The 26,710-nt window shown below is 43.8% G+C and overlaps 2 protein-coding genes across 3 annotated transcripts in view; one reads left to right on the forward strand and one right to left on the reverse strand.

The window, feature by feature from the left end:
* The first annotated feature begins 1,811 nt into the window (after positions 1-1,811).
* zmp:0000001048 (retinol dehydrogenase 8) lies at positions 1,812-9,135 on the forward strand. Of its 2 annotated transcripts, none has more exons than XM_050068882.1 (7): positions 1,812-2,001; positions 3,209-3,363; positions 3,462-3,623; positions 3,900-4,079; positions 4,167-4,260; positions 4,400-4,583; positions 4,693-9,135. In XM_050068882.1, the coding sequence occupies exons 2-7, from the start codon at positions 3,267-3,269 to the stop codon at positions 4,900-4,902; spliced, it is 927 nt and encodes a 308-aa protein (XP_049924839.1). In that variant the 5' UTR covers positions 1,812-2,001; positions 3,209-3,266; the 3' UTR covers positions 4,903-9,135. The 2 variants fall into 2 exon arrangements, with proteins under 2 accessions (XP_049924839.1, XP_049924838.1); XM_050068881.1 differs by having other exon boundaries at positions 1,814-1,948.
* The window catches only part of notch3 (notch receptor 3), a 31,099-nt gene continuing 11,815 nt past the window's right edge, over positions 7,427-26,710 (reverse strand). Inside the window, exons 3-32 of the mRNA XM_050068810.1 lie at positions 25,774-25,916; positions 25,337-25,672; positions 24,546-24,668; positions 24,235-24,468; positions 23,521-23,676; positions 23,235-23,420; positions 22,053-22,166; positions 20,779-20,892; positions 19,572-19,805; positions 19,195-19,305; positions 18,894-19,086; positions 18,608-18,753; positions 18,069-18,302; positions 17,782-17,934; positions 17,433-17,661; positions 17,103-17,304; positions 16,847-17,003; positions 16,583-16,767; positions 16,328-16,460; positions 15,843-16,213; positions 15,198-15,721; positions 14,782-15,108; positions 14,551-14,690; positions 14,220-14,451; positions 13,977-14,067; positions 12,834-13,002; positions 12,426-12,730; positions 12,174-12,321; positions 11,960-12,057; positions 7,427-11,867 (exon numbers count right to left, since the gene is read on the reverse strand). Coding sequence (XP_049924767.1) covers positions 10,371-11,867; positions 11,960-12,057; positions 12,174-12,321; positions 12,426-12,730; positions 12,834-13,002; positions 13,977-14,067; positions 14,220-14,451; positions 14,551-14,690; positions 14,782-15,108; positions 15,198-15,721; positions 15,843-16,213; positions 16,328-16,460; positions 16,583-16,767; positions 16,847-17,003; positions 17,103-17,304; positions 17,433-17,661; positions 17,782-17,934; positions 18,069-18,302; positions 18,608-18,753; positions 18,894-19,086; positions 19,195-19,305; positions 19,572-19,805; positions 20,779-20,892; positions 22,053-22,166; positions 23,235-23,420; positions 23,521-23,676; positions 24,235-24,468; positions 24,546-24,668; positions 25,337-25,672; positions 25,774-25,916 — 7,285 coding nt within the window. The 3' untranslated portion in view covers positions 7,427-10,370. The remainder of the gene's footprint in view (positions 11,868-11,959; positions 12,058-12,173; positions 12,322-12,425; positions 12,731-12,833; positions 13,003-13,976; positions 14,068-14,219; positions 14,452-14,550; positions 14,691-14,781; positions 15,109-15,197; positions 15,722-15,842; positions 16,214-16,327; positions 16,461-16,582; positions 16,768-16,846; positions 17,004-17,102; positions 17,305-17,432; positions 17,662-17,781; positions 17,935-18,068; positions 18,303-18,607; positions 18,754-18,893; positions 19,087-19,194; positions 19,306-19,571; positions 19,806-20,778; positions 20,893-22,052; positions 22,167-23,234; positions 23,421-23,520; positions 23,677-24,234; positions 24,469-24,545; positions 24,669-25,336; positions 25,673-25,773; positions 25,917-26,710) is intronic.

The raw sequence follows: 26,710 nt of genomic DNA on the forward strand, positions 1-26,710 counted from the left end.
ATCAAAAGCTTGCAAAATACAACATTTATAAAAGGGTGTTTGAACTGTTGACAGTGTGTCTTTATACTTTGGTGCTGTTTGAGTTAAACTGGGTGAACATCACCCACCCAATATGTTAAAACTTTAGTTAGTAGCCAGGGCTATTATTTGCGCAAATCACTAAACTCCACAGGCTTATATTAGGGACAGGCATCCATATGGGACAGGCCTTTTTAATATAAATAAGTAACTTACCGGGTAATTGAGGAATGGACACATGTTCTGACTTTATGACAGCTTCATAAGAAAGGAGACACCACTTTTTCGTCATGCAGGTATATGTGAATGACTTCCAGTCTTCTCTGGTGCTCATGAAATCAACCAAGCTAACGATGTGTAGCATCTCCATATTGACAAATGCTTAAACGTTCATTTATTTGTATGTGCGAGCTAAACCGCTTACTAACAAACCGGTTTTATACATCAAAATAACTTATATAACAATAAATTGCTTAGCAACCAGAGTTTATTTTCTTCAATAATCCAAAAATCCAATTGAAAGATGTGGCTTTTTGACAAGGGAACCAGTTCAACGCTAACTTCCGCATCAGCCTACAGAAAAACGTCATCACTAGATCATGAGTGTTCAGTGCCCTCTAGTGGCCACAGTGAAGAACTGCAACACTAATTTAGTGTCAATTCGGCGTTGGTAAATGACATAAATATTATTTTACATATTGTTGACTCCTTATTTGTGTCAACATTATTATTGGTAATGATTCTATTAATAAATTTATGTTTTAATAACAGATTTCTGATGTGTATTTTGAGGCTCGGTGGAGCTGACGGTTCACCTGTGTGTGGAATCATGAGTGTTCACTGCCCTCCAGCGGCCACAGTGAGGAACTGCATCATCACAGATAATCAAATAATAGAAACAGTGGATGTATAAACTCCTGCATGTTGTAATAAATAAATAAATAAATAAATAATATCTTGTGAATAATTCCTTTTATCTGGTGGTGGACTGAATATTACAACTCAAGGATTTATTTTTAATGTTGGTGTCTTGATGCTGGTTGGAAGTGAATGTGGACTTTTTAGAATTATTAGTGTTTTATGCCATCTTGTGGTCACAGTGAGGAACTGCAGGGAATTCAATTTGTAAAATCAGAGTCAGTATGCTCAAAATTAAGTGGCAAAGTTGACACGCAGTTCAGAACTGTGTGATAAATTTATTATAAAAACAAAATTTTACTGGATTTATTATTATTACCAATCATAATCATTATCATAATCAGACATTTTCCCTCTATAATCATTACCCAGTCCTGAGACAGAGGCATGAGGCAGGCTATGAGGAGGCCAAAATATGGCACACCATCTTTTACTATAAACACTTTAATGTTTTAAGTCTCTCCTAAAAACATACTTACATTGGAAAGCATATCCTGACGTTTTCTGAGCTGTGTTTTATTGCTATCTTATTGATGTTATTTCCCATTTATTATCTTGATTTTAACTTTGGCCTTCCTTATTTTATCTTTTGCTATAAGACATGTTATGACATGTTATTTGTTTTACTTTTCTTGTGTTTTAATTGTGTTTAGTTTTATTGTACAGCACTTTGTAACTGTGTTTTGAAAGGTGCTATATGAATAAAAAATATTAAAATATTAAATTAAATTAAAATATTATTATCATTATTACTATTACTATGCTCAATTTGATGCATTATGATGTGCTGCAGTCGCTTTCACCTGAAGGACTACAACTCCCACATACTGCACCAGCCAGTGTGACCCATTTAGGTAATCGCTGGGATTACGTAGCCGCCTGTGCCACAGTGACTTGGTCACGTCCCTGCTCTCTGAATGCTGCAGTAACGTTACTTTATCACCCTGCTGGCTTTGTAAAGTCTTTATTTCCCACATCTGCCGCTGTGGAGGACGCGCTGCTCGCTCTACAGGTTGGTCCACCACAACATCACCTACAAACTGACCCAGTCTGGACTTTGATCAGGTGACCGCTTCCTGTTGGGACAAGTGTCTGTGTGATACTCGCAGCCTCTGTGGCCTTGTTGTATTCTGGGGGTGGTGTCACTGTACTTTAGGCCTGTGTACAACTGGGAGAAGTAACTTAGTGTATTAACTCAAGTGCTGTGTTCAACTGTTCAACCACAGTTTTGAGATACTTAAATTAACTACTATCATTTTATGGTATGATTCTGCTTCAGTGCTGTTCAATAATTAATTATTCTAGACCTATTCTAATATTTTAAATGAATTACCAAATATGTTTGTCTTACAGCAAGATATACAATAATTTAAAAAATACTTACAAAATAAAAATAAATACATACTCACACATATACATACATACATACATGCATTAAACCGATGGCAATAAACACCAGAGGCAGGATAAAAACTTAAAATAGAAAACATTTTTAAATCAGGAAAAAAAAGAAGTAAAAAATACAATATGCCAGCTAGACAAAACATACTAATAAAAATAAACAAATAGATAAATACACAATAATAATAAATACAAAATAAAAAAAAGGCATACAGCTGAAGTAAAAGCCAGGCTGAAAAGGTAGGTCTTGAGTTTGCTTTTAAAAACATCAACACTCTCTGCGGCCTTTAGGCTTTCAGGCAGGCTGTTCCACAGGCATATATTTTAGTTCTAATTTTGGGGATGATTTAAAGGCCACTTCCAGAAGACCTGAGCGTTCTAGAGGGTTCATATGACAAAAGCAAATCTGATAAATAGGTAGGACCAAGACCACGAAGAGCAATCCATATGTAAATGTGTGAAATCCTCGTAGTATCAGCATTCATTACATCCTACACTTAACAGTTACACTCACTGCAGTTATACCTGTTACAGGGTTCAAGTGTGAATAGAAGGGCCTCCGTGGACAAAGCACTAAGCTTTCTGTTGTGGATCAGCTGAAAATTCCAGGATACATAAATCAGATTAAAGCCAATATAATCTTTGAACAAATAGCAAACTGTGCTCAGAGGAGCCTCACAGGGGAAGTTTGGCTCCTCATATCTAGTGACGGCATCTGTTGAGTTTTGATTTAGAGGAACTGTTAAGGGCAAAAGCTCAGCCTAGAAGCCTCACTGCTAAAAACAGCTGTATGTCTACTGATGATGATGATGATGATGATGATGACATAATATGGAAGGGGTTTCCTTTACTTAAATTTCCCCGTTCACAGCATTGTTGACTGAGCAGCCAGGATCCGCCCGAGCTTTGAGGTCAGAGGTCAAAGAGCCATGGGAACCAGGAGGGTGCTGGTGACTGGGTGCTCCTCTGGCATCGGCTTGGCTGTGGCTGCACGGCTCGCCAAGGATGAGCTCAGACGGTTCAAAGGTCAGCCTTTCACTCTCCTCAGCCAAAACCAAAACAATAGATGACAGAAATAACTACAGCTACTTACAGCCAGTGTATGTGTTGTTTATCTGAGGCAGTGGTCGCCACAATGAGGGATCTTGGGAAACGAGGGGCCTTGGAGAAAGCAGCAGGTGACAACTTAAACAAAACCTTGGAGATCAAACAGTTGGATGCCTGCTGTGAAGCTTCCATCAGAGAGTGTGTCAACAGCCTGCCGGAGAGACGGGTGGATGTTCTTGGTCTGTATCCTCTCATTCAGCATTGGAAAATACTGATTTTTAATGTGAAACTGCCTTATGTGGTGTTTTTACCGTTTAAATCACCTGGTCTATTTGTTTTGGAGAGGAGGAGACCTCTGAGGATAATTTTACTTCCAGTAAAAACCTCCTGAACAATGAAAACTCCTAACAGGGAGTTCACGCCTGGCACATGGGAGCAGTTTGAGACACACACACTCTGCTCCTTCAAAGTCTCCTCACAAACACATAATGACACAGAATCCTCTGCTCTTACAGTGAACAATGCCGGCGTCGGCATGATCGGACCACTGGAGTGCCAAAGTATCGACGCCATGAAGGAGCTCTTTGACACAAACTTCTTTGGCCTGGCACGGCTGGTGAAGGAGTTGCTGCCTGACATGAAGCGGCGGCAGAGCGGCCATATTGTGGTGATGAGCAGCGTCATGGGAATACAGGGTATGTTTGTATGTGACAGTGAAATTACAGAAGTCAGTTTAAGGAGGGTTAAACGTTGCTAACAGTTGTCCTTGTGTTTCCACACAGGGCTTCTGTTCAATGACGTCTACTCCGCCTCCAAATTTGCTGTGGAGGGATTTTGTGAAAGTCTGGCAGTGCAAGCAATGAAGTTTAACATCAAGTGATTACATGACCTGAAAAATGTATCAACTTCAGCAACTAAAACTTGAGTTATCAGTAAGCCTACAACAGTATGATGACTTGTCTGTAATGCAACAATGGTTCTATATGTCTCCTTTTTTTAATATCTCTGGCACAAGGACGACTCTAGTGGAACCCGGCCCTGTGGTGACAGAGTTTGAAAGGAAACTGTACGAGGATGCTGAGAAGATGGATCTATCGGGGACTGATGAGGAGACGGCCAAAATCTTCCGTGAACTTTACCTGCCATACTCCGAAAAGGTCTTCGCCTCATTAGGCCAGACACCAGAGGAAGTGGCTGAGGCAAGCAATCACAGTTAGATTTCTATTTGAGTTTCAAAGGTCATTAAAACTAATTGGTTTTGCCAGTGGAAATGCATAATGAGGATTTTTTTTTTTTTAAATTCCTCAGCAAACTGTTAAAGTGATCACAGCCAAGGAGCCTCCTCTACGCCACCAGACCAACCGCCTATACATGCCCATGACTGCACTGAAGCACGCAGATCCGACTGGCCGACTGCCTCTGGACACCTTCTATAAGATGATCTTTAAACATGACAGTGTGTTGAATGCAACTCTCAGGGTGCTGCGCGTGCTGCAGAGGAGGGCAGGGAAGAAGTAAGGATTGCACTGAGTTTAAATGTTATTTATAAGGAGACAGTGACTGACTGTGGTAGATTCACAGTTTTAAGTTTTAAGTGTAGTATCCGACTCTAAGGAGAGTTTTCTTCTGAGCAGCAATGAACACGGCACAAACCATAGGATGTTGTCTTGTACAATAACTGCAAATAATGTTAAAGGTCCAGTGTGTAGGATTTAGGGGGATATATTGGCAGAACTTGAAAATTCGGCTCCCAGTGAAACCTTCCCTGTAGTGAACCCCAGGCCAGACAATGGTGAAGCGTACTGATGTTTTCAGAAGTCTTTCATTATGTTCAACCATTATTATTTATTTGAACACCAGCATTTCCTTCAGAACACAGTGGGGTTATCGATATTCAGTTAAGCCTGCAGCTATTTTGAGCACGACTGTCGAGTCAGTTAAAACACATATCTCCACACAGAAATCATAAATGACACAGAAGGAACAATAACCGTGAGTTCACACATGGCTCATGGGAGAAGTTTCAGCTGGTTGCAGTCTGCAGTCCTCACTGCTAGATGCCACTAAACCTACACACTGCTCCTTTAATTCTTCACATACTGTAAATATGCAGGTAATATTTATAGGTCTTCTTTCTTGCTGTGCAGATCTTTTTTATTTCTTTGTAACATTTGTACAGGTAAATACTGTATAATGTCAAAGTGAAATGTAAAAATATAAGCACTCTTCCATTTTCACTTTTTATTAAGGTCATTTATATGTTTTATGTGTTGCAGTGATTCTAACAAGGATATAGTGTAACCAAAACTAGTAAAGTTAGGAATATTATAATTTATCTGATTGGCAGAAAGACAAACAAATAAATGTTAGTAATAAATGAATAATATATTATTTAATAAAATATACAAGCCATGGTTTTTGTGTTATTGTAATGGATCTAGGGTACTGAGCCAGACACTCTGACACACAAGTTCGCAACCTTTTTCCTTTGGGGACCTCTGTTATATTATTGAGTAAACTGATGACCCCTGACTAAGTGACATATTTTATAGATATTTCATTATATATTGAATACATACCAGTAACAGCACAGAACATGTTAAAAACTGTACATTTAACCAAAATACTGCATCCAATATGAGCAATTTAGATGAATTTTGAGCAGATTATTTCCTGTGAATGTTGCATTAGAGATGAGATTTCCTGTTTTTTTTAGTTGCTTTTCATACAATACATATTCATTTTTGAATTTCTGACAATCATGCATACCTCTTTCTTACAAATTCACTATTTTCATATACCTGACCCTTGGCCATTGTTCCACTCGCTCCTCAGGCAGAGAGTGAACGCTCTGCTTGTGTTCAGGTCACGGGCCATGCCTTAATAATCTAAACTTAAATTTTGTCTAAGCAATTTCATGAAGTTTTCCACAGAAATAGATGAAATCCTGAGTTAGAGGTGTATCGAAACTTTAAAAAAAACAAGTTTTCCAGCACTTGGCCATCTAAGAAGGCCTTGCAACCCCCTATGAAGCTTTGGCGACCCCTAGTGGGGGTCGGGACCAACACATTAAGAACCTGTGTTAGACTCCCCAGCTTCTCCATATTTGAAGCCACTAAAACTAATAACACAATGTTTGTATAACATGCTTCAGGCTAATGTATTCCTGGAATAACAAAACAATCTGAATCACCAATCTCAACTCTCACCCTACCCACAGTACACATAGACAGGGAAAACTGATCCTGCTTGGTAGATGCTCCAAACTAAAATATTACCCAAACCTCTGTTGTTTCCGTCATTGCAATTAACTGGAAGAAACACTGAGGAGCAAACTGGGCTCAGAAGAAGAGAAACAGTGAGCCCTGTTTGGCTGTCATGGTATTTTAATTGAAAATATATTGTATCAGTTACTGTTCACTAAACTCACCATTATTGCTCTAATGAAGTAGCACAGCTTTATGGCGATCCTTACGGGGGTATCTCTGCTAACAGTTTGGCACTGTAATTAACTGAGTGTGGGTTCAATTGCCTGTGTGGCAAAATTAAAGAGCAAGCTAAACTTCAAGATGTAGCCAGTCATTTTTTGAGCTTATTTTTATGAGTATAAACCTGCACTGGATGGACGTGGACATAAGATTCTTATACCTATATAACCAAATACAATAATCCTGCAACTGTTACTTCCATTGTGAAGCCTTTCATGTAAGTTTTGCTGATGCAGAGAGATAAGATAGGTGGTCATTCACTGAAGTGGTAATTTTTATAGGCTTTTATTTGTAGCTTGTGTTGGTATGTTGGCAACTGAAATCTCTTAAAAATCAAGAGTGTATTAATAAACATGAGTCAAAGACGACCTTTACTGTGGGGCTGTTGTATTGGACAGAAAAAGTACTTTAAGACTATAAAACTATTGAATAATTATCTTTTCAGGTAATGGCATTTTCAGCTTTTTTTAATGATTATGATTATGAGGACTTGAATTAATGAACATCCTCCTTTATAATATGAAACAATCACTAAAAAACCAGGACACAAAAAATGTAGTTCCCTACAGTTTTTATTATAAGTAACTTTACAACTTTTGACTGTAGAAAGAAAAACCGTGGCAAAGGTTTTATGTACAATGATTTTGAACTACTTTTAAACAAGTATAGAAATTAATAATGATAGAAAATATCTATGACTGTTCTAATAACACAAGACCAATAAAAATATCAGTCACAGCCTCAGCTTCAAATAATGCTAAATGAAGTACATTTTTATTTTTGTCCTTTTTAGTACATAACAATCATTTCAGAAACATAAGACTTCTCAAGCAAAGATCTACCCAGAACAAACATATGTACAAACAGAAGTTGGGAGGTTGAAATGTACAAAACACTTAGTGCGACCTGGTAGGGAAATTGAAAGACCAGTTATATATAAAAAAATAAAAAACAGAAAACATTTTTTGTAAGTAAAGTATGAACTGGACTGTGAACAACATGTTTCCCAGGTCTGACAAAACAGTAGCCGAGTCTATAGTGAACAAGAAAAAACAAATGGATGAAAAATAAACTCTATGACACAACTAGGGGCAGTGTTAGGTCACCACAAAAGTAGTAGCTAGGAGTGGCGGCCTACTAATTTCTGGTCATGGTGAAAATGCAATGGTTACTTTCTCAAAAATTCTACTATCATCATTTGACTTTATGCTGAAATGTCCACAGTACGTTAAGGCGAGGATGACCTCCACCCTATACACTCAGGTCATGTGGGGGCAAAGAGTTGGTCAGACATTACACAAGGTGTTAGCTGGATGACTGGGAGTGTCACCTCAGGATTCTGTAAAAAGTTTAAGGGTGCAGCACTACATAGTAGTGTTCTTTCCTTCAGTCTCTTCTAACAATCATCTCAAGATGCATCTCCGCTGCCCCTGGACTGGGAGCTACTGTAGATGCAGGAGGAACTGTCCCACTGCATGCCATAAAACACCTCCCTGAGGAGTGACAGGGCACAAGCAGTCACAGCCCAGCAGCTACACCCTCACACTGACCACTACTCCACCGCAGACACCACCAGAGACGAGGCGAGAGCGTCAACCTCAACTGCCACAGATAGTCCAGGAATGTTTCCATTTAGTCCACACGATGTGGGCTCGACAAATTAATCTTCTACCTGTCTGTCATGTGGTTTGACGCTGCATTGGAAGCTGCTGAAGGCGCAGCATCCAGAAACAAAACGACAGGCAAAATGGAGGAATGTTTGCGGGAAAGGGTGATACAAAATAGCAGCTGGTAAGCATAGCTTAGTACATCTGAAGTGATGTTAAAAAAAAGGTATCCATGGTTTTCACAAATATACAGAGTATAAAACAAATGGAACAAACAAAAAAATAAACATTAACTAAAAAGGGCAGTGAGAGGCTGATTTTAAAGGCAAAACAACACAGTTATTGGGGTTGAAATGGAGCCAGAGCAGTGACAGTAAATATTAACATCAAAATATAATTTGGCATTGAGAAAGGAATCACTGGCAGTGAAAAAACATTGACTAAAAAATAAAGGCATTACAATTATAATTTTTTTTTATATATATATTTTTTTGCATCCTGGTGTGTTTTTCATTGACAGTTTTCTGATTTTTTTTCCTAGGCTCCTCTTCTTTCAGTGTCAATGTTTGTTTTTTTTTAAATGCGTAGAGTCTTCAGTTTCAACTTCCTGTCACTGTCTTGTCGTGGAAATGAGGGGTTTGAGGGGAGAGGCAAGGACAGCGTGATTTACATAATCTGCATACTAAGGAGAGAACGGTGCCTCGGGACTCCTTCAAGAGTGACACAAAGAAAAAAAATCAGAGGATTGTCATTGACAAACGCATCAGAATGCAAAATAAAAATAATAAAACAATTTTAATGCCTCTGTCATATTTTCTGTGGCACTTTTTTTCAGTACTAATGTTTCCTTTTTCAATGCCAAATTTGATTTTAGATGCCAAAACTTACTGTCACTGCTCGACTCCATAGTCTGACAGTAGAACTGGAGTCACGAGTCCTGTAGAGTCAGTGAGAAACTACACTTGAAATAGGAGTTTTATTCCTAAACCTTACTCTACTGGTTTATTTTCAAAGTTCAAAAGGACAATTGCCAGGGACTAAATGCCACCCATATAATATAAATATCCATTGCAGTTAAACGTTGTATTTGACCCACACTTGCCCTTCGAGGCTGGTCACTTGAAGTGCTTCAGAGACACTCATCTACATTCTTATTCATAATACTCATATGGAAAGTAATCAATTACCACAATTCAATCAAATCAGAATATATCACTACTGCTGAGCAACTCTTAATATATATCTGCTAAAACCAGTTTCTCATCTTTACCAGTTGTCGTTGGCCTAAATAAATATCAGTCACGAGAGGTGAAAGTTCCTCTTTCTGTCTGTTAACTGGTCTGAATGATGAATTATATTCCTTTACCATCACTTGCCACACTGGCTAAATAGAAATGCAGGCGGTCCATATAAAATAAAAGGGGGTGACGCATTATGTGAGAAGCTAGGACAGAAAGAGGGTGAAACACCTAAAAAAAGCAATTCAGAAAGATAAAAACAATAAATAAAAATAAATGAATTCCCTTCAACATTTTACTTTTTTCTCTTATCTACTTTTTAAATGTTTGTTAGTTTCCAGGAGAACACCCCTAAGTCTTTGAAATGAAAGACTTGGTTTTCTTCATATACTTTTTTTATAATAAAAAACAAGTCCATCTGTGACAGAATTACTTCATTAAATTGTCTGCTGTTTTCTCAGACAACACACATTTCCCTTTACTTTTTTTTCTCTGCAAACATCACTAGCAGACGGTCCTCGTGATAATCATAGTCAATCCAAATCCAATGAAAATCTTGGAAACAGGCTGACACATATAAACCGACAGGCCCGAGGGCCAGTCCACAAATTCTTTCACCCCAGGTCCCTTTTCAAGCAGGGGCCATGAGATCTTCACGCAAACACCTGCATCTTGCCATTGGCCTCTGGGATTTGAGTAATTTGGGTCTGGGCAGGGCCAGCAACTGCTGGGCTCGGTGTGGAATCTGACCAATCAGAGACGCAGTGAGGAGAGGGGCTTGACCAGGGCTCGGGAGACTCTGGGGAGGGGGTCAGGTAGGGGTGCTCACTGGGCAAATGGAGGTAATGCTTCGGCGTGGCATCTAGTGCGGATGAGTAGCTGTGCTGAGAGGGAGGGGTTGGGTAATCCTCTGTACCTGCAGTGCTGCCGCTAGGCTGGGAGGGCAGAGCCTGAGCCGGCTGGGCTGCTGGCGTGGCTGCCTGTGGAGGCTGAGCAGGAGGCTGGGGCTGAGAGGGTTGTTGAGGCATCTGCTGCTGCTGGAAGAAGGATGGTGGAGGCTGGGAGGTCTGGGGTGTCGGTGGGGTGGAGGTGCTCATGCGGGCCAAGCTCTGCTGGTTGCTGATGCTGTGGTTGATCAGCTGTTGTTGCTGCTGCTGCTGCTGTTGTTGCTGCTGCTCAGCAATGGAGGGCAGCTTGACTGGGCTGATAGTGGGCGTGGAGGTAACAGGTGTGGGCTGCAGCATGGCGTTACGGTAGAGCTGTTGGTGCATCAGCATGCTCTGCTGCTGCATGGCTGGGCTTTGGGGGTGCATGCCTGCCTGGCTACTCTGCACAAGATTCACCACCTGCTGACCACACTGGGAGGAGGGCATCCGGCTGTGCCAGTCAAAGGGCACACTGACAGGACTGACCAAGCCCATGTTGAGCCCCATCTGACCTGAACTCAGCACATAGCCGTGATTGGCATCTGAAGCCATGGAGACGCGTCCCTGCAAGGACATTCCCCCAGCTCCCAGGTCATTGAGTTGGGCTAGAGACACAGCGAAGGGGCCACCTCCCTCTAACATGCTACTATGTACCATTGGGGTGTTGGGGACAGACATGGAGGAGTGGAAGAGCCCTGGTGACTGCATGGCCACAGGGGAAGTGGGGTTGGTGATGTAGCCAGCATTGCTGGCTCCCCCGTGGGGTGAGTCCAGTGAGTCGACCGGGGACAGGGTAACTGAGCTCTCCAGTAAGGCACTCTGCATGTCCAAGGTCAGCTTCTTATTACGGGCCTTGACCGACTCCTTCAGATTGGCAGCATGTTGGCCTCCCAAGCCAGAACCCTTGGCCCCAGGCCGACGGTTCTTTTTCCCCTGTGGGGTGGTCTTCAGACTTGGCAGGAAGGCGCTGGGAGGGCACATCAGAGGTGACAGAGTGTGTCCCCCAGTGAGGTGGTGTCCAGCCCCTCCATGGCCCTGGGGACTCCTTACTGTGTTGTACTCATCAAGGAGCTGCACAATGTCATGGTGCATACGCTCCTGAGCAATGTCCCTTGGCAACCTGTCCATATGGTCTGTGATCTCTCTGTTTGCAAAGTGAGCCAGCAGCACCTTCACAGCTTCGCAGCTGCCCTCACGGGCTGCAAGGAACAGAGGGGTCTCCTCCTGAAATGAAAAACAGAGGCTGTGTCAGATACACATACATTTCTGTTTAGCCATGTTGATGCAAAAGTGTGGTTAAGACATGGATGTCATACCTTGAGATCTTGCATATCTTTGTTCGCACCATTCTTCAGCAGGGCAATAGTTGCATCCACATTGTTAACAGCAGCAGCCCAGTGCAAGGCAGATTTACCTATAACAGATGACAAACAATGAAATTACACATCCATAGTTTATGTGAAAATGATCACAAAACAGGAACATCTGCATCAGGCCACTCACTTGCGTAACAAAAACACAAACACTTACCCAATTCATCAACTGCATTGACATCAGCATGACAGGTGATGAGTTCCTCTACCATGCCCTCTACTGCCAGCCGTGCTGCCAGGATCAGCGCGGTGGAGCCATCATACATACGTGAGTCAAGATCTGTAGCCCGATTTCGGATCAGAATCTGGAAGGATGAAAAAGATTAGGGTCAACATTATAATTTCTATATAACGTGCTAAAATAAGTTACAGGCACTTCTACCACTGATAGACAGTATTCGTTGATTACCTGGAAGACACCCTGTGCATCTGCAGCCACTGCAGCATGTAGCGGTGAACGTCCTGTGTTATCCTGAGCGTTGGCATCTGCCCCAGCATCCAGCAGCCTCTTGGCAGCATCAGCACGGGCGTAGCGAGCAGCCAGGTGGAGCGCTGTCTCACCAGTGCGGTCTGTTTGGGCAGCGAGGGACGCTCCCTGGTAGATTAGGTCAGAGATAATGTTGGCTGAACACTCCTCATTCTCCTCCTCCTCTGTTACCTCGGGCTCTAAGCCACCTCCACAGAATGAAGCCAGCATCAGAGGTGTGAAACCATCTAGTAGGAGATGAAAACAGGCACGGGTCAGTTTATGTCTATTTAAGTGCTCATAAGACGAAAGTATACAAAGTAAAAAAACTTGGATGATCACACTACCAACCTGGGCCTCGGACATTAACGTCCATGCAGTCGCTTTCAAACTCTCCTTGAGGTGGGGTAAGGGCCATGGTGGGAGGCACACGGATGTCTGCGGCTGCAAGGTGATGCTGTGTCCACTGCCTGCTGTCCACTGCATCTTCACTGTCTGAGAGCATACTCGGCTCCTCAACCTAAACTCACAGAAGCAGGAAAGTCATTTTCAGGTGACCCTTTGCCCCTCGGAAAGTTACAAGGTTTAGTAGTTAAAATCTTCCCCTATGAAATGGGACAACCCTTCAAGATACTGATACATCATCAATAGTCATAGATGGCGTTTACATGAATATATGTGACTATGGCAATAATGTTATCAAAACAATATTTGCTATTCATCTGATAAGCATGGATGACTATCAATCGATTTAACAAGTCATCATATAAAAAAGAACACTGCCTTATTACCAGGCCACTAGCAGTGTTCTGTAGGCTAGTATTAGCAACCTGTGCTCCTACTCTGCTAGTCTGCGCTGACATTAGAGGAACGGTTACAAGTGCAGCAACTTCATGGCTGGACTTGAGTAAAATTTTGGGCATCATTTGCCATTAAATGGGAGGGAATGCCGAATGGAAATATGTCAAAATGTGGGGCTGTCATGCACAAAACCGCAATAACAATGTAACGTTTGCTAGCTAGCTAGTTAGCTACTAAGACACCCGTATACTACTAGTGATTTCTTTTTGTTATGCTTGATTTTAAGAAAAGGACCATAATACACTGAAATGACAATATACTAAGATAATGCAATGGTAAGTGTAATTTTTAAATCCTTATTAATGAAGTAAGTACATTTATGGGTTTCTTCTGTTGCCTGTGCAGCCATCTTGCCGATGATTTGTCCTAACAATTGGTTTGGATTGTGCCTCTGAAAAACCTCAGTTTGTCGGGTCATGTAGCTCTTACACTTCGCCCTACCCCTCTATCCCAACAACAATCAGGTCACCCTACCCCTGGATGTGAATGCATAAAACAGAGGGGTGAGGGCTAAGTGGTGGGGACAAGGCATGTATTAAGACTGAGCCTTAATTTCAGGCAGCACTCTTGTACTTGTCTGTATGTAAACTGATTAGGATAATTTAGAAATGTCAAGAAGTTTTGTTGACTGACCTTGAGCCTTTTTGCCTCTGGGCAGTCTGAGTCCATCCACTGGTCACTGTGATCTCCAAGGAGAGACTCCTCCACAGTTTTTGGCATGTGTCTGTTTACAGATGAATATATTCGACAATGTGAGCACAAGGAAACAAATTCTGTCTTAAAACAAGTTCTTAAAGCAAATTCCAAATTGTGTGGGAAAAGCATTTCAGTCCCAACGACATCATTAGTGTTAATATTTGCACACAGGTAACTTACTTCATTCCCAGAGCATCCTGGCCCACGGGTTCCCTGCGGTTCTTGTTGCTGCTGGGTTCCTTCTTGAGGAAGAAGCCTTCAGGGAACCAAAGAGTACTGTGTTCTCTCTTTCTACGGGCAATCAACATGCCTATCACGAGGATTACCAAAAGGAAAAGAGAGGCCATCCCCACCAGCATCAACTTAGCCCACTGGGGTATGTCGTCGTTAGGATTGAAATTTATCATTTCACCTGTAGTGAGAAAAACAATCACGCATTATACACAATCACACAATTGTGCTTCATGAGTGTTACAAGATTATTTCGTGTTTTTCAAGTATCCACACTCACCACGAACTTCTTTGAGGGGGTAAGGGAAGCGGAGCATTTCTACAGCTGACAGGGCTCCCAGGTAGTCTGCAGCACTTTCAGCTGTCGGGAAACAGTCCTCAGCACACAGACGGTTGTCTATTTCCAGATACACTATGGAGCTGCAGGAATAGCAGAAAGGCAGGTGTTGAGTGTAATGTGCAATCGATGGGAAAGACTACAGCTTTTATGTTTACTGTATGCCCGACTGACCCGATGATCTCCTGTTGAGGCTGCAGCTCCCGTTTGAGGCGTGCTTCTCGGCGGGTGTAGGGGAGGATCATTGCTTCTCCATTTTGGTCCAGCCGGAAGCGCAGTGTGGTGTGTAGGATAGCACTTAATTTTTGCAGGAAAGCTGTGCCGGTGCGGAGAAGCTCCTCTGGAGGCAGTAGGACTACCAAAACCAAGACCCCATCAGCAAGGACTTCTGGAACTTTCTTTGCACAGTCCAAGCCATCCCAGCCACACTCCTCTGTGTTGCAGCCCTGGTCGCACTTTCCATCAGCATAGTGGTCGATACAGTAGGCCTCATATATTGGACTGGAAACAACACAAAGAGACGGATCAGCTCAAGTTTTCTCAGGTAAGTATAGAAAAAAGCAGCTGATTAACAGTAGGAGTAAACTCACTTGCAAACTTTCTCCTTGTTCTTGCAGTCAAAGTTGTCATACAAACAGTCAGCGTTGTTGCAGGACTCATCACACTGGCTGTTGTTGAAGACACGCCAGCAGTCTTCACAGCGAGCCCAGGGGTTCACCGCTAGAGAACAGTCACCACCATCCCAGCGACAAAGGAATGTGTTGCATTCCTTGTCGCAAACACCATCATTGGCTTTGCCATGACAATCCGCAAGAGGGCATAAGGGTGTTGGGGGCTCAATGGCTCGTCCGCCCTGCTCGCAGCGTTTACCAGTAAACCCACTGGGACACTGGCAGTGGAAGTATGGAAAGCTGGTCTCTTCAGTGCACAACCCTCCATTCCGGCAGGGCTGAGAGGAGCAGCCTTCTTTACTGTGATGCTGACACTGGGGCCCGCCATAACCTTGCAGGCAGCTGCAACGCGCTCCCCTTGTGGTAAGTGCACAGCTGCCTCCATTGTAGCAGGACAGCTCCCGACAGGACATGCTCCTTTCACAATTTGGCCCAGCGTAACCCTAAAAATAGGCACCATTTATGTACTTAGATGATACACTTTTAATACACAAATTAGTAAAGCTACAATGCACAAACTACAATATGAAATTAACTGTTTAAGTCTTAAGTGTGTACACTTACAAGTTGACATGTGCAGGTGTATCCCAGTGGAGAGGTGCTAGACACGGAACAGACTCCTCCGCTCTGACAAGGCTGAGACTCACACACACTGAACCTGTTCTGACACCTCCGGCCTGTGAAGCCAGGTTTGCAGACACATTGGTAGTCATTGGGCAACTGGATACAGTCAAGACTGTTGGAGGGACTGCAGGGGCTGGAGAGACATTCATTTATGTCTCCCTCACATCTTTCTCCTGTGAACCCAGGGGGACAGTTGCAGCGGTATCCACCCACTCTGTCCACGCAGGTACCATTGTTCAGACACTTAGGAGGAGCACCGCGCAGCCTCAGAGGTGGAGCACAGTCATCTTCATTGATCTCACAGAGAACACCTTTAAAACAAGAGGATTATTAGATACTGCAATATATGTATTATATTACACTCCTGTGTGGTGAAATCTTCTCAGTAATTAAGATTGGTTTCTGTTGAATATGTGCTTGCATACCCAGTGTGCCAGGGGGGCAGGAGCAGATGTAATGTCCCACCAGATCAATGCACGTGCCACCGTTCTGGCAAGGGTGAGACTGGCACTCATTGATTTCTATCTCGCAGTTCTGTCCAGTAAAGCCTGGCATGCACTGTAATGACATGTAGATGACAATAAAGTTATCTCAACAATTGCGACAAAGCAGCGTATGTACACCAGAGTCGCTGAAATCTGACAGAGAAGCACATAATATTGACAAAGCAATATACTCACGTCGCACTGGTAACCTCCAACAAATCCCCTGCAGGTGGCACCATTGCGACAAGGTTTATCTTCGCAGTGGTCTACTTGGCTTTCACAATAGCTTCCAGTGTAGTCAGGCGGACACTTACAATAGTGGGTATTGCCAGTGTTGACACAGTGACCATTGTGGTGGCATAGCTCATCAGTCTGGATGCCTGATTAGAAAGATGTGAACTGTCATTACTCAACACAAACACAGAAAGAGAGGTCAAATGTCATTTATTAGCCACATACCTCTCTGGCGAGCAGCTGTCTCACAAGAGACCCTGGGGATGTCACAAAAGCGTCCAGACCAGCCGTTAGTACAGTCACAAATGAAGGAAGCATCCTTTTGGCGGCAGCGTCCTCCATTTTGGCAGGGGGATGAGCGTCTGCACCAGTCAACTGGTGTCTGCGTAGGCAAGAGGGAAATGGAAAAACTGTCAGCATTTATTAGTCTAAAAACATAAAAGTTTGAAGACTCTGTGGGTGTCTTTGAGTATATGTGTACCTGGCAGCGGTTGCCAGTGTAGCCCTTGGGGCAGGAGCAACGGAACGATGCCAGGGCATCTTGACAGATGCCTCCGTTGAGGCAGGGCTGAGAGTCACACTCATTGACTTCGTATTGGCAGTGGGAGCCAGTGAAGCCTGAGCGGCAGGTACAGGAGTAGCCGTTGATTTTATCTGTGCATGTTCCTCCATTAAAACATGAGCTGTGGACAAGTGAACATATGGACTTAAATTTCCAAGTTGTATTGTCATATGCAGTACTTATATACATGTTTCTATGAGCGGGTTGAGAAATCACAATGTGATATATCTCCTTGACTCAAACACACACCTTTCCGTACAATCAGGGATGTTGGTTTCGCAGTGGATGCCAGAAAAACCAGGCCTACAAGTGCAGGTATATGAGTTAACATAGTCTGTGCATGTGCCTCCATTTTTGCAGGGGGAGCTCTGGCATTCATTGATCTCTAGAGCACAGCGGGGCCCAGTGAAGCCTGCAAGGCAGCTACAGTGGAAGGAGTTCACACCATCTGTGCAGGAACCTCCACTCAGACATGGATCTAATGGCACAAAAGGAGAGTTTGGTCAAGTACATTACATAGTACATGGATCTTGTATAGTGTTTGACAGCAACAGCCAATTATGGCAGTTCAGTATGCTATGTTGATGTGGCCACTCACTTGGAGAACAGTCATTGATGTCTGTTTCACATGTCAGCCCAGTAAACCCAGCTCTGCAGGAGCACACAAAGCCTCCAAGTGTGTTGGTGCATGTCCCACGATTCTTGCAGGGGTTTGAGATGCATTCATTGACATCTATGTTACACAACTGACCTGAATAATGCAAAAGAGGGGTACAACAAGGTTAAACTCAAGATCATAAGCAGTAAGACTTTCTGCAAGCTCCCACACAGATTATTTCATAAAAGATGAGGGGGAAGTAGATATTAAGTACAAAATAAGCTCACCTTGCCACCCTGACTGGCAGTTACACTGATAGCCCAGGTAGTCTGGTGTGTGTGTGCAGATGGCATGATTGGCACAGGGGTTAGGGGAGCAAGGGGTGAGGACCTCAGCACAAGTGGGCCCACTGTAAGGAAGCTCACACAGGCAGGTGAAACTTGCTACACCGTCCACACAAGTACCCTTGTTCAGACAGGGACTGGATGCACATTCGTTGATGTTCACCTGGCAGAGGTTACCTGTCAGGAGGGCAGAGGGAACATTAACACATATTACAGAGCAGAATTTTGATGAGCCTGAGACTTGGCCTCACACTAATGAATGTGTTTGCACATTTTTTACATGCCACTAGGGGGAGGCAGACGATTGTCATTCAGGAGGAGGAAAATGACGGAGGACATGGTCAGAATCTTTTAGACTAACAGATGTCTACAAAGTCTAGAAGATACCCAGTTACCGTGTCTTTTATTACTGCATGTGCTACTCTCTTTGTACTGTATTTTTTTATATTGATGTGTGTTGTGCCACTAAACCACCCTCTTACCTCTGAAACCTTGGCGGCACTTGCAGGTGAAGCCATTGAGCTGGTCGATACATGTCCCAGCATTCTGGCAGGGACTTGGCAAACAGTCGTTCCTGTCCAGGTCACAGTTCTTCCCCACCCATCCGGGCTCACAGTCACAGCGGTAACTGGAAATACAGGAATACAGTCAGCAATTCTTAAGTTCTAGAAGTGAACATAAAATGAACTGATGTGCAAGTTGAAACCTGTAGGATTAGTAACATGTGACGCCACTTTAAACTGTGTCAAAGTTTGTAACAGTCCATACCCGTTGATGTCATCCCTGCATGAGCCGTGGACACACGGGCTGCTGCCACACTCGTCCACCTGGGAGTAACAGTAAGGGGGTTTAAAGCCCTCTGGACACTGGCAGTGAAATCCATTCTCTTCATCCACACAGGTTCCCCCATTTCTACAGGGGCTAGATGCACACTCATCTATCTCCACATTACACTTGGGACCTGGTGAGAGAGATGTTAGACACAATCAGAAGTGCATTTGTCAACATTTTACAATCAGGATTGATTTTTTCATTTCAAATTTGTGCTTTTATTTTCAGAGGGCCTTACCAGTGAAGCCAGGTTTGCAAACACAGTCATAACGGTTGATGCCATCTTTGCAGATGCCGTAATCACATGGGTTACTGGCGCAATCATCAAAGTTTATTTCACAGTTTGTGCCTATAAACATATTAACAATGGCAGAGAAGATGCTTCAGCACAGAAAATGTCAATAAAAATTATACGGTAATAGGATATGTCTGTTTCATATCATTATCACCCTCAATAGAAACATCATTTGCAGATGTGTGAGCGCACAACAAGATTTAGCCTGTAGCTGCAGTAAATCTACTGTTAATGATAGCTTGCTTAATTTTTTAAATAATAAATTCAAATGTTTGAATCAACAAGGCTTGAGTATGTGATTTTGGAGTTATTCCCTTTACCTGAGGTTCCATGTTGGCACTGGCAGATGTACTTGTTAACCAGGTCCACACATTTGCCTCCATTCTGACAAGGGTTGCTGTGGCACTCGTTGAGCTGGTTCTCACAGCGATAGCCTGTGTAGCCAGCATCACAGTTACAGGTGTAGCTGGCAATACCGTCAATGCATGTACCATGGTGGCATGGGTCGGGCTGACAGTTGTTGATATTACTCTCGCAGAGTGTCCCTTCATAACCTACAGAGGGGGGGAAAAAGCATAAATGGAGATTGATGTTAATACATTCATCTGGTCAGCTGCAAAATGAATAAAAATAAAAGCTATTTTCATTCTGATCTCCATTTGTTTTAAATTTTTTCCATGCATGGCCATTTTAGTCTAATTTTCTTTTTTTCCATACATAACTTATTTCACTGAACTTCCTCTGTCCGTTCCCACTTTTTCTTTTTAAAAGCGTCTACAGCTTTGGGCTCTGATTACTGTGGTTTCCATGTCGACAGTGTCTGTGTGTTGGACAAGTAAGTGTTGGTTTGTGTGGTATGTGTGTAAAGCAGTGCTGAGTTGGGCAAAGCAGTAAAGAAGGGCCCTACACAGGCCTCCCAGTCCTGCTTTTGTTCTCAGTGGCGGAGGGAACAATAGACTGCGCCACGTCAAACAGGGCCACTTCACTCAACAGAAGGGGCCCACAAACACAGGGAATACCAAGCAGCTGGCCACTGAAACAATGAAGCAGGCTCCTCCGTAGGCTAAAGTCCAAACAAACATGTTAAATATCAACGTCAGTTCATACATGCACCCTTTGTGACAAACTTTACTGTAGCTCACTGTATCTGGGCTCGTTTTCAAATATGGACATGTGTGGATGTGAAGGAATGAAGGTTAAGATGCAGCATAAGGTGGTGTGTGGGGGTTTAACAGATGAACAGATGTCGGGGTGATGACCAAGGCTCCTTTCTTGGCAACTGCTGGTCTTTAGTGACCCCATGATCCTGAGAGCCGACGAGGGAAAGAGGGGGATTAGGGGCCTCAAGTCAGTCTGCTTGGCCAGCAGACATCCAGAGGAATAGCTGACCCCCCAAAACACTGAACACTTAACAAAGACCAAACAAGTGGTTAAGGCTCATCTGCTCCTTTGCCTGGGAAGGCATCTCGAGCAGTGCACTCTCTAACAAGCTATCCACTGACAACTAATAGGTACAGAAGCTCTTACCTTCAGCACAGCGGCACTCAAACCCATTGGGCCGGTCGTAGCACTTTGCTCCATTCTGGCAGGGAGTGCTGGCGCACTCATCTATGTCGATCTGACACATGGTGCCAGTAAACCCTGGGACATGCAAACAGAGAGGTGAAGGGTCAGAAAGATGGTCCAGTGGAAGGGTCCATGCTCAGGTCAGAGGGCAGTTCTGTCTGTTCTTAGAAGGGCAGAGGTCTTTGGCTAGGTTAGTGACGTCTGGCTAAGGTTGGGTTTGAGAGTGTCTCGACTGGTTAAGGACATGTCATCTGTGCACTTGGACCAGCGCTAAGATGACCACTACAAAATGCAATGGAAAGCCTGTGACCTTGATAATGTTTTTGAGGAGAGACTTACAATATAGTGTATACAAGTTGGATCTGAACATATAAGATTATTGCTATCAGCTGATATGAAATATCTGGGCGGCAAAATGCAACTTTTACAGTCTCAACTCACTTAAGTGTACGGAACATTTCGGTGTCTGTGCAATGCCTACTCCACACTGGAATTTCTGGACTCTGTGATTTATAAAATAATATGTCATGTTTGGAGAAACAGCATAATTTAACACCAATAATAATAATATTAATAATGATAACAATAATAATAATAATAATAATAATAATAAAATCTCAAATCTACTGGCTTGAAAAGCTTGAGAAACTGAACAGGCTTGAAATCAGTGGGCACCGTGCCCAGACAGGGGTGAATTGGTGCATTGGTAGCACACTGCTCAGTTGATTAACAGTGTCAGGATGGTCTGTGTGTTGGTGCTTGGGCTGCTAAAGGGGGGGGAATAGAGGAGACGGTGGGATTGTTTTCTCTTTCCTGCATCAGCTCCACCGGCTCAATAGCTAGATGGGGGGTGGAGAGGGGACGTCTGTCCCAGATGTAAATTGAGGACCTGGAAAAGAATCTCATTAGCAGGACTGCTGTTCCCCACCACCACCAGGGCAGGATGAGGGAGACTGCTGTCCCTTCCACATTCCACAGAGGAGGGGAGCGGGGGTCACAATAGTGTCTTTGTTCAGGCAGGAGGAGAGGATAGGCAGCCTTTCGGGCCTGCCTTTTTTATATGAGTGGTGGCTCTAAACACCAGCAGGCAGAAGTAGCAACGCTGACCCTCCCTCCCTCCTCTGATTCTGGGGACATTTAAACTTTGGCTACCCGTTCTCACTGCTGCTGTCACTGAGTTGGAGTTGTTAACAGTGGTAGAAATTAACACAGGAAAAAGAAATTAAAGGGCTTACCTGGCTGGCAGGTGCATGTGAAGCCATTGACCATGTCCCGACAGATGCCATCATTCACACATGGGTTGCTCTCACAGTCATCTACGTCAACCTCACAGTAAGTCCCCATGTAGCCTGGAGGACAGAAGTTTAAACTGAATTAACATATGTTTTTGCAGTTAAATCAGACTCACTATGTTCGTTTTTTATGTACGGGTTTGTCAGTTCAAGCAAACATGGCGTGGATGTAATTGTGTGTAGTCTTTGCTTTGGGGAAAGGATCTGTGGGAAACTTTTCTCTCATGGGAGGCCTCAGAGTTTTTGCCATTGCTGAACCACATGATGGAATAAAAGATCCCTAGAGCATCCCCAGTGTTCCCACTCTATGACCTGGAATCACCACACCCTACTGTCCACTGAGCATTACCCCTCCCTGGGTCAGGATCCCATTCAACAGGTGCATGTTATACATTCTGCGTTAGCAAACTATGGAGAGTTCCTTCATTGAGGTGAAACAGAGTGTGGATCTGAGTGCTGGGGGAGAGGCTAGCGTGGAATCAGAAATAATCACCAGCTCCGCATGAGTTTGCCAGGCTGGCTGATGATGAGGAGGGAGAAGAGGAAGGGCCCGTCTCTGGAAATGAAGGGGGAGGGGGAGAGGCTCTGGGAAAAGGCCTCTTTCCCTCTCTGTGTGTATGAGGGGTGCAAAGTGGAGCACAGAGGGGCCCTATTGTTCCGCTCCATTCCCACCACTCTACCACTCATTAGTATTCACAGCACACTCCTCCCCCTAACTGCTCGCCCTCTCTCACATACAGTCCTATAGACCCGACTCCCAGCTCTAATTTGTATAGTTCCCAAAACCCCAGGATGCATGTAGGACTGTGCGTGAGAGTTTCACTGTGTTTTTGTCACTGAGTGTCCAAACCATCACTTAGTCCAAACTAATACCCTGTCTGGCTGGCTGTATAGTGCACTGAGAGTAGAGCTGTGTTTCCATACCCCTAACATCAATGGGAATGCATTACATAACAGTCTACACTGGCAGTCAGCATGACACAACTGTAGATGATGCTTCAGCAACTTTAAATAATATATGGTTCTACACTGCTATTGATTTTGGGCTGTCTTGAGAAGGTGACATCAGGTTGAATTGAGTTGTTCTGTATTTTTTTTTTTTTTAGGCCGTGCTGAAATACATACCTGGCATGCAGATGCAGGTGAACTCTCCGATGCGGTCCAGGCAGGTGGCATCATTCTGGCAAGGCATTGACAGGCATTCGTTGATGTCAATCTCACATCGCGGACCAGCATATCCCCGGCCGCACTGACACTGGAAGGAGCCCTCTGTGTTCACACATTTCCCAAAATGCTCACACGGGTTGGCACCTGCGGGTAAAAAGCTGGGTGTCAGTATGTGAAACAAAGAAAAGACAAAGTGATAAGCATGTGACCACACTACTGACAAACTTTAATAAAGCTGATTTACCAATTGAACACTCATCCATGTCCTGGTTGCAGGCACCTCCTACAAAACCAGCAGGACAGGTGCAAATGGCGCGGCCATTAAGGGGGTTGGTGTCGCACACTGCACCCTCATTGCAGGGGTTACTCACACATGCATCATCAAGGTGGCACAGCAAACCTGTGGAGACGAAAGAAAACACATGTCAGTTATTAACCATTTGGCAGCCAGAATTAATACACCTTTTCCACAAAATTAGCTCTGGTGTGTGAACTGGTTCAATTCAGGATTCTTTGAACCTTGGTCCTAAGAAGTGAACCATCACCTGTTTTGACCAGTCTCGAGCTGAATCATTGCAATCAAGGATGTGTCATCAACAGAGGGCATTGCACAATTCATGATGTACAAACAATAGTAGCAAGATGGCGGATCGCATTGATAACCTTTGAGCTCTAATCCTGTTATTGCAGATATTTGTTTTTATCCACAAAACAAGCATGGACTATTAATGATAAGAAGACGTAGCAGACTATTACTTGCAAGACTCTATCCTCTCTTTCCAACCTGTGGAACACTCAATGATGTCGTCATGTTTTGCATTCCAGGTCAAGGAAAATCTGCTTTTTTTTTTGTTCGAGCTAGGAACCAACTTTTTGGATTTCCAACCAATTTATTTGTCTGTCAAATACTCCGAACGAAGAGGGGTTAAAGAGGGCCACATTGGACAAACCCACTTACCAGTCTTTCCAACTGGGCATTCGCAGAAGAAGGATGCTACACGATCATGGCAGGTGGCCCCATTGAAGCAAACGGCTATTGCGCAGTCATCAATGTTCTCACTGCAGTCATCTCCAGTCCAACCATTAACGCAGACACAGGTATGACCACCAATGGTGTTGAAGCAAGTACCCCCATTATGGCAGGCATTTGGCTGCATGAGACACTCGTTGACATCCTCCGCGCAGTATTGCCCTGGAGTGGTTAGATGACATATTAGCTCACAAACACTCAGCATGTCTCTTTCAAATGTGATGTAAATAGAGCTTTACCTGTCCATTCTGGTGGACACTGGCAATTGTAGGTGTTGACACCATCCACACATATTCCTCCATTCATACACTTGTGACCTGGACAGTCATCCACGTTGTTCTCACAGTTGTGTCCCTCAAACCCTGAGACAGTTGGAGAGAGACAAGAGTTATGATACACACACCAACTGAGAGTTTATTAAACATTCAGTGGTTCCTGCTCTGGACACTAAGCATCTCTATTCATAACTCTGAGTTGTATTTCCCACACTAGAGGAGGTGAGGGGCAACATGGGCAGTAAAAAGGTTCAGAGGGTGTCTGATTGTTTACATCTTCTCATGATGGTTCCCACACGGTGCCCGCGACAGCCGTGACTCTTGCCTGCTTCAGAGGTCCGCGCTCCCCGCAGTGTTTGCTTGTTTTATAATCTCTCACAGTTTCAATGACTTCCTCTCTGGCAAGAGACATTTCCTGTCAGATCCCCAGTGGGAAACCAGAAGGCCCATAAAGTAAATTCCTTCTGTTGTGAAAAAGGCAGAGTGGAGTAGAGTGACGGCGGGCTGCCTCTTCAAACTCTCCCACCATCCTGTCTCCCATCAGTAGCTATTAATAGTAGACAGGAAGCTGACCTGAGAGAGTGGAGTAAATCCCACTACTAATAGCTACGTCATCAGGCTGGGAAAATCTGTATGTCTGTAGCACCATGCTGAGGGCCTGGGAAAACAGTGGGGTCGGCACACTAACTCTGATGTATGTGTGTGTGTGTGTGTGTGTGTGTGTGTGTGTGTTATTACGCTGAAGAGCCATCTACCTGGTAAGCAAGCACACTCATAGGAATGGTCGCTGGTCTGTCGACAGGTGCCCCCATTAAGGCACTGAGATGGGGCACAGGGAAGCGTGGACACCTCACACGTGCGCCCACTGTATCCAGGTTGACACTGGCAGCGGAAGGACCCATGGGTGTTAATGCAGAGGCCACCGTTGAGGCACACGCCAGGCTTGCGGCACTCATCAATGTCATTGCGGCAGTTCTTTCCCTGGAAGCCAGGTGGGCAGGAGCAGTTGTAGTGGTTATTCCAATTGGCACAACGGGCCCCATTGGCACAGGGACTTGTGGCACAGGCATCAATGAGGGAGCAGTCTTGGCCTGGAGATTAAATGGTGAATTGTGTTCAGTTAAAATCGGAACTTTCAATCTCACGTCTCAGATCTGATCTTTCTGATGAACATGAATTCTGACAGATGTACCTCTGAACCCTCTCTGGCACACACAGGTGTATTGTGGGATACCATTGACCACCTGGCTCTTGCAAGCTGCTCCATTCAGACATGGCGATCGATGACAGGGATCCAGGTGCTGACAGAGAGGACCGATGAATCCAGGACGGCATCTGGACAAACAAATTCACACACACATTAGGATGTCTTTGTCATATAGGTCATAGGTCAAAAGAAGTCACAAGATGACAAAGTATTTAAGACAGAGCAGTGGCACTCAAACTCCAGAGTAACCCAATTCCCATCATGTTGTAGGTTTGGCAATCAGGGCTTCAATGACATCTTGGCAAGGCTTGCTGCCTTGACTCATATGTTGGCTTAAGTAAAGCTTCTGGGCCCTGGTTTGAATTTGTATTAACACAGCTTACCCCATAAGTGCATGCAATACATGGTTCAAGGAGTGAGACACACATACACACACACAAACAAATTAAAACATGAACATGGAGGAAGGCCATCTTTCAGCGTCTTATAGGCTTCAAAAGGCACATTCTCTGTTATTTCCAGCTGGAAAGCCTCAGTTTCTCCATGTCAGCGAACATTCTTCCACTGTTGCAGTTTTTCCGCACCTCAGCTCTTGTTTCTGTTCTCGTATATATGAAAAAGACCACACCCAGAAACAGCAGTCTGGAAACTTGACAATTGCCAACAAATACTGACATGAGAAAATCGAGAACTAAATTCAGCACGCATGAACTGAATAAGAGAAGCAGCTGTGGTATGTGAATGAAACAACACATCCTCCTTCCAGCGACTGTGTTCTGATAGAACAGAACATTATCTTGATGAAATATTAATGTCTTGTCAGGACACAAAGTATTTTAGACAAGTTTTTCAGTCATCCATCTCAAACACGTCTGACGAAACAGACAGCTTTCTTTTCACTCATGCTGTATGTGTGTAACGA

Source organism: Epinephelus moara, chromosome 18 (genome assembly GCF_006386435.1).
Source record: "Epinephelus moara isolate mb chromosome 18, YSFRI_EMoa_1.0, whole genome shotgun sequence".
Classification (NCBI taxonomy): domain Eukaryota; kingdom Metazoa; phylum Chordata; class Actinopteri; order Perciformes; family Serranidae; genus Epinephelus; species Epinephelus moara.

What these genes read in the sequence shown, in the direction of transcription:
- zmp:0000001048 (XM_050068882.1), top strand. Translation starts at nt 3,267, where the DNA reads ATGGGAACCAGGAGGGTGCTGGTGACTGGGTGCTCCTCTGGCATCGGC. An exon ending in TGAGCTCAGACGGTTCAAAG is followed by an intron (nt 3,364 to 3,461) that starts GTCAGCCTTTCA and finishes TATCTGAGGCAG; the next exon opens with TGGTCGCCACAATGAGGGAT. An exon ending in CAGCGTCATGGGAATACAGG is followed by an intron (nt 4,080 to 4,166) that starts GTATGTTTGTAT and finishes GTTTCCACACAG; the next exon opens with GGCTTCTGTTCAATGACGTC.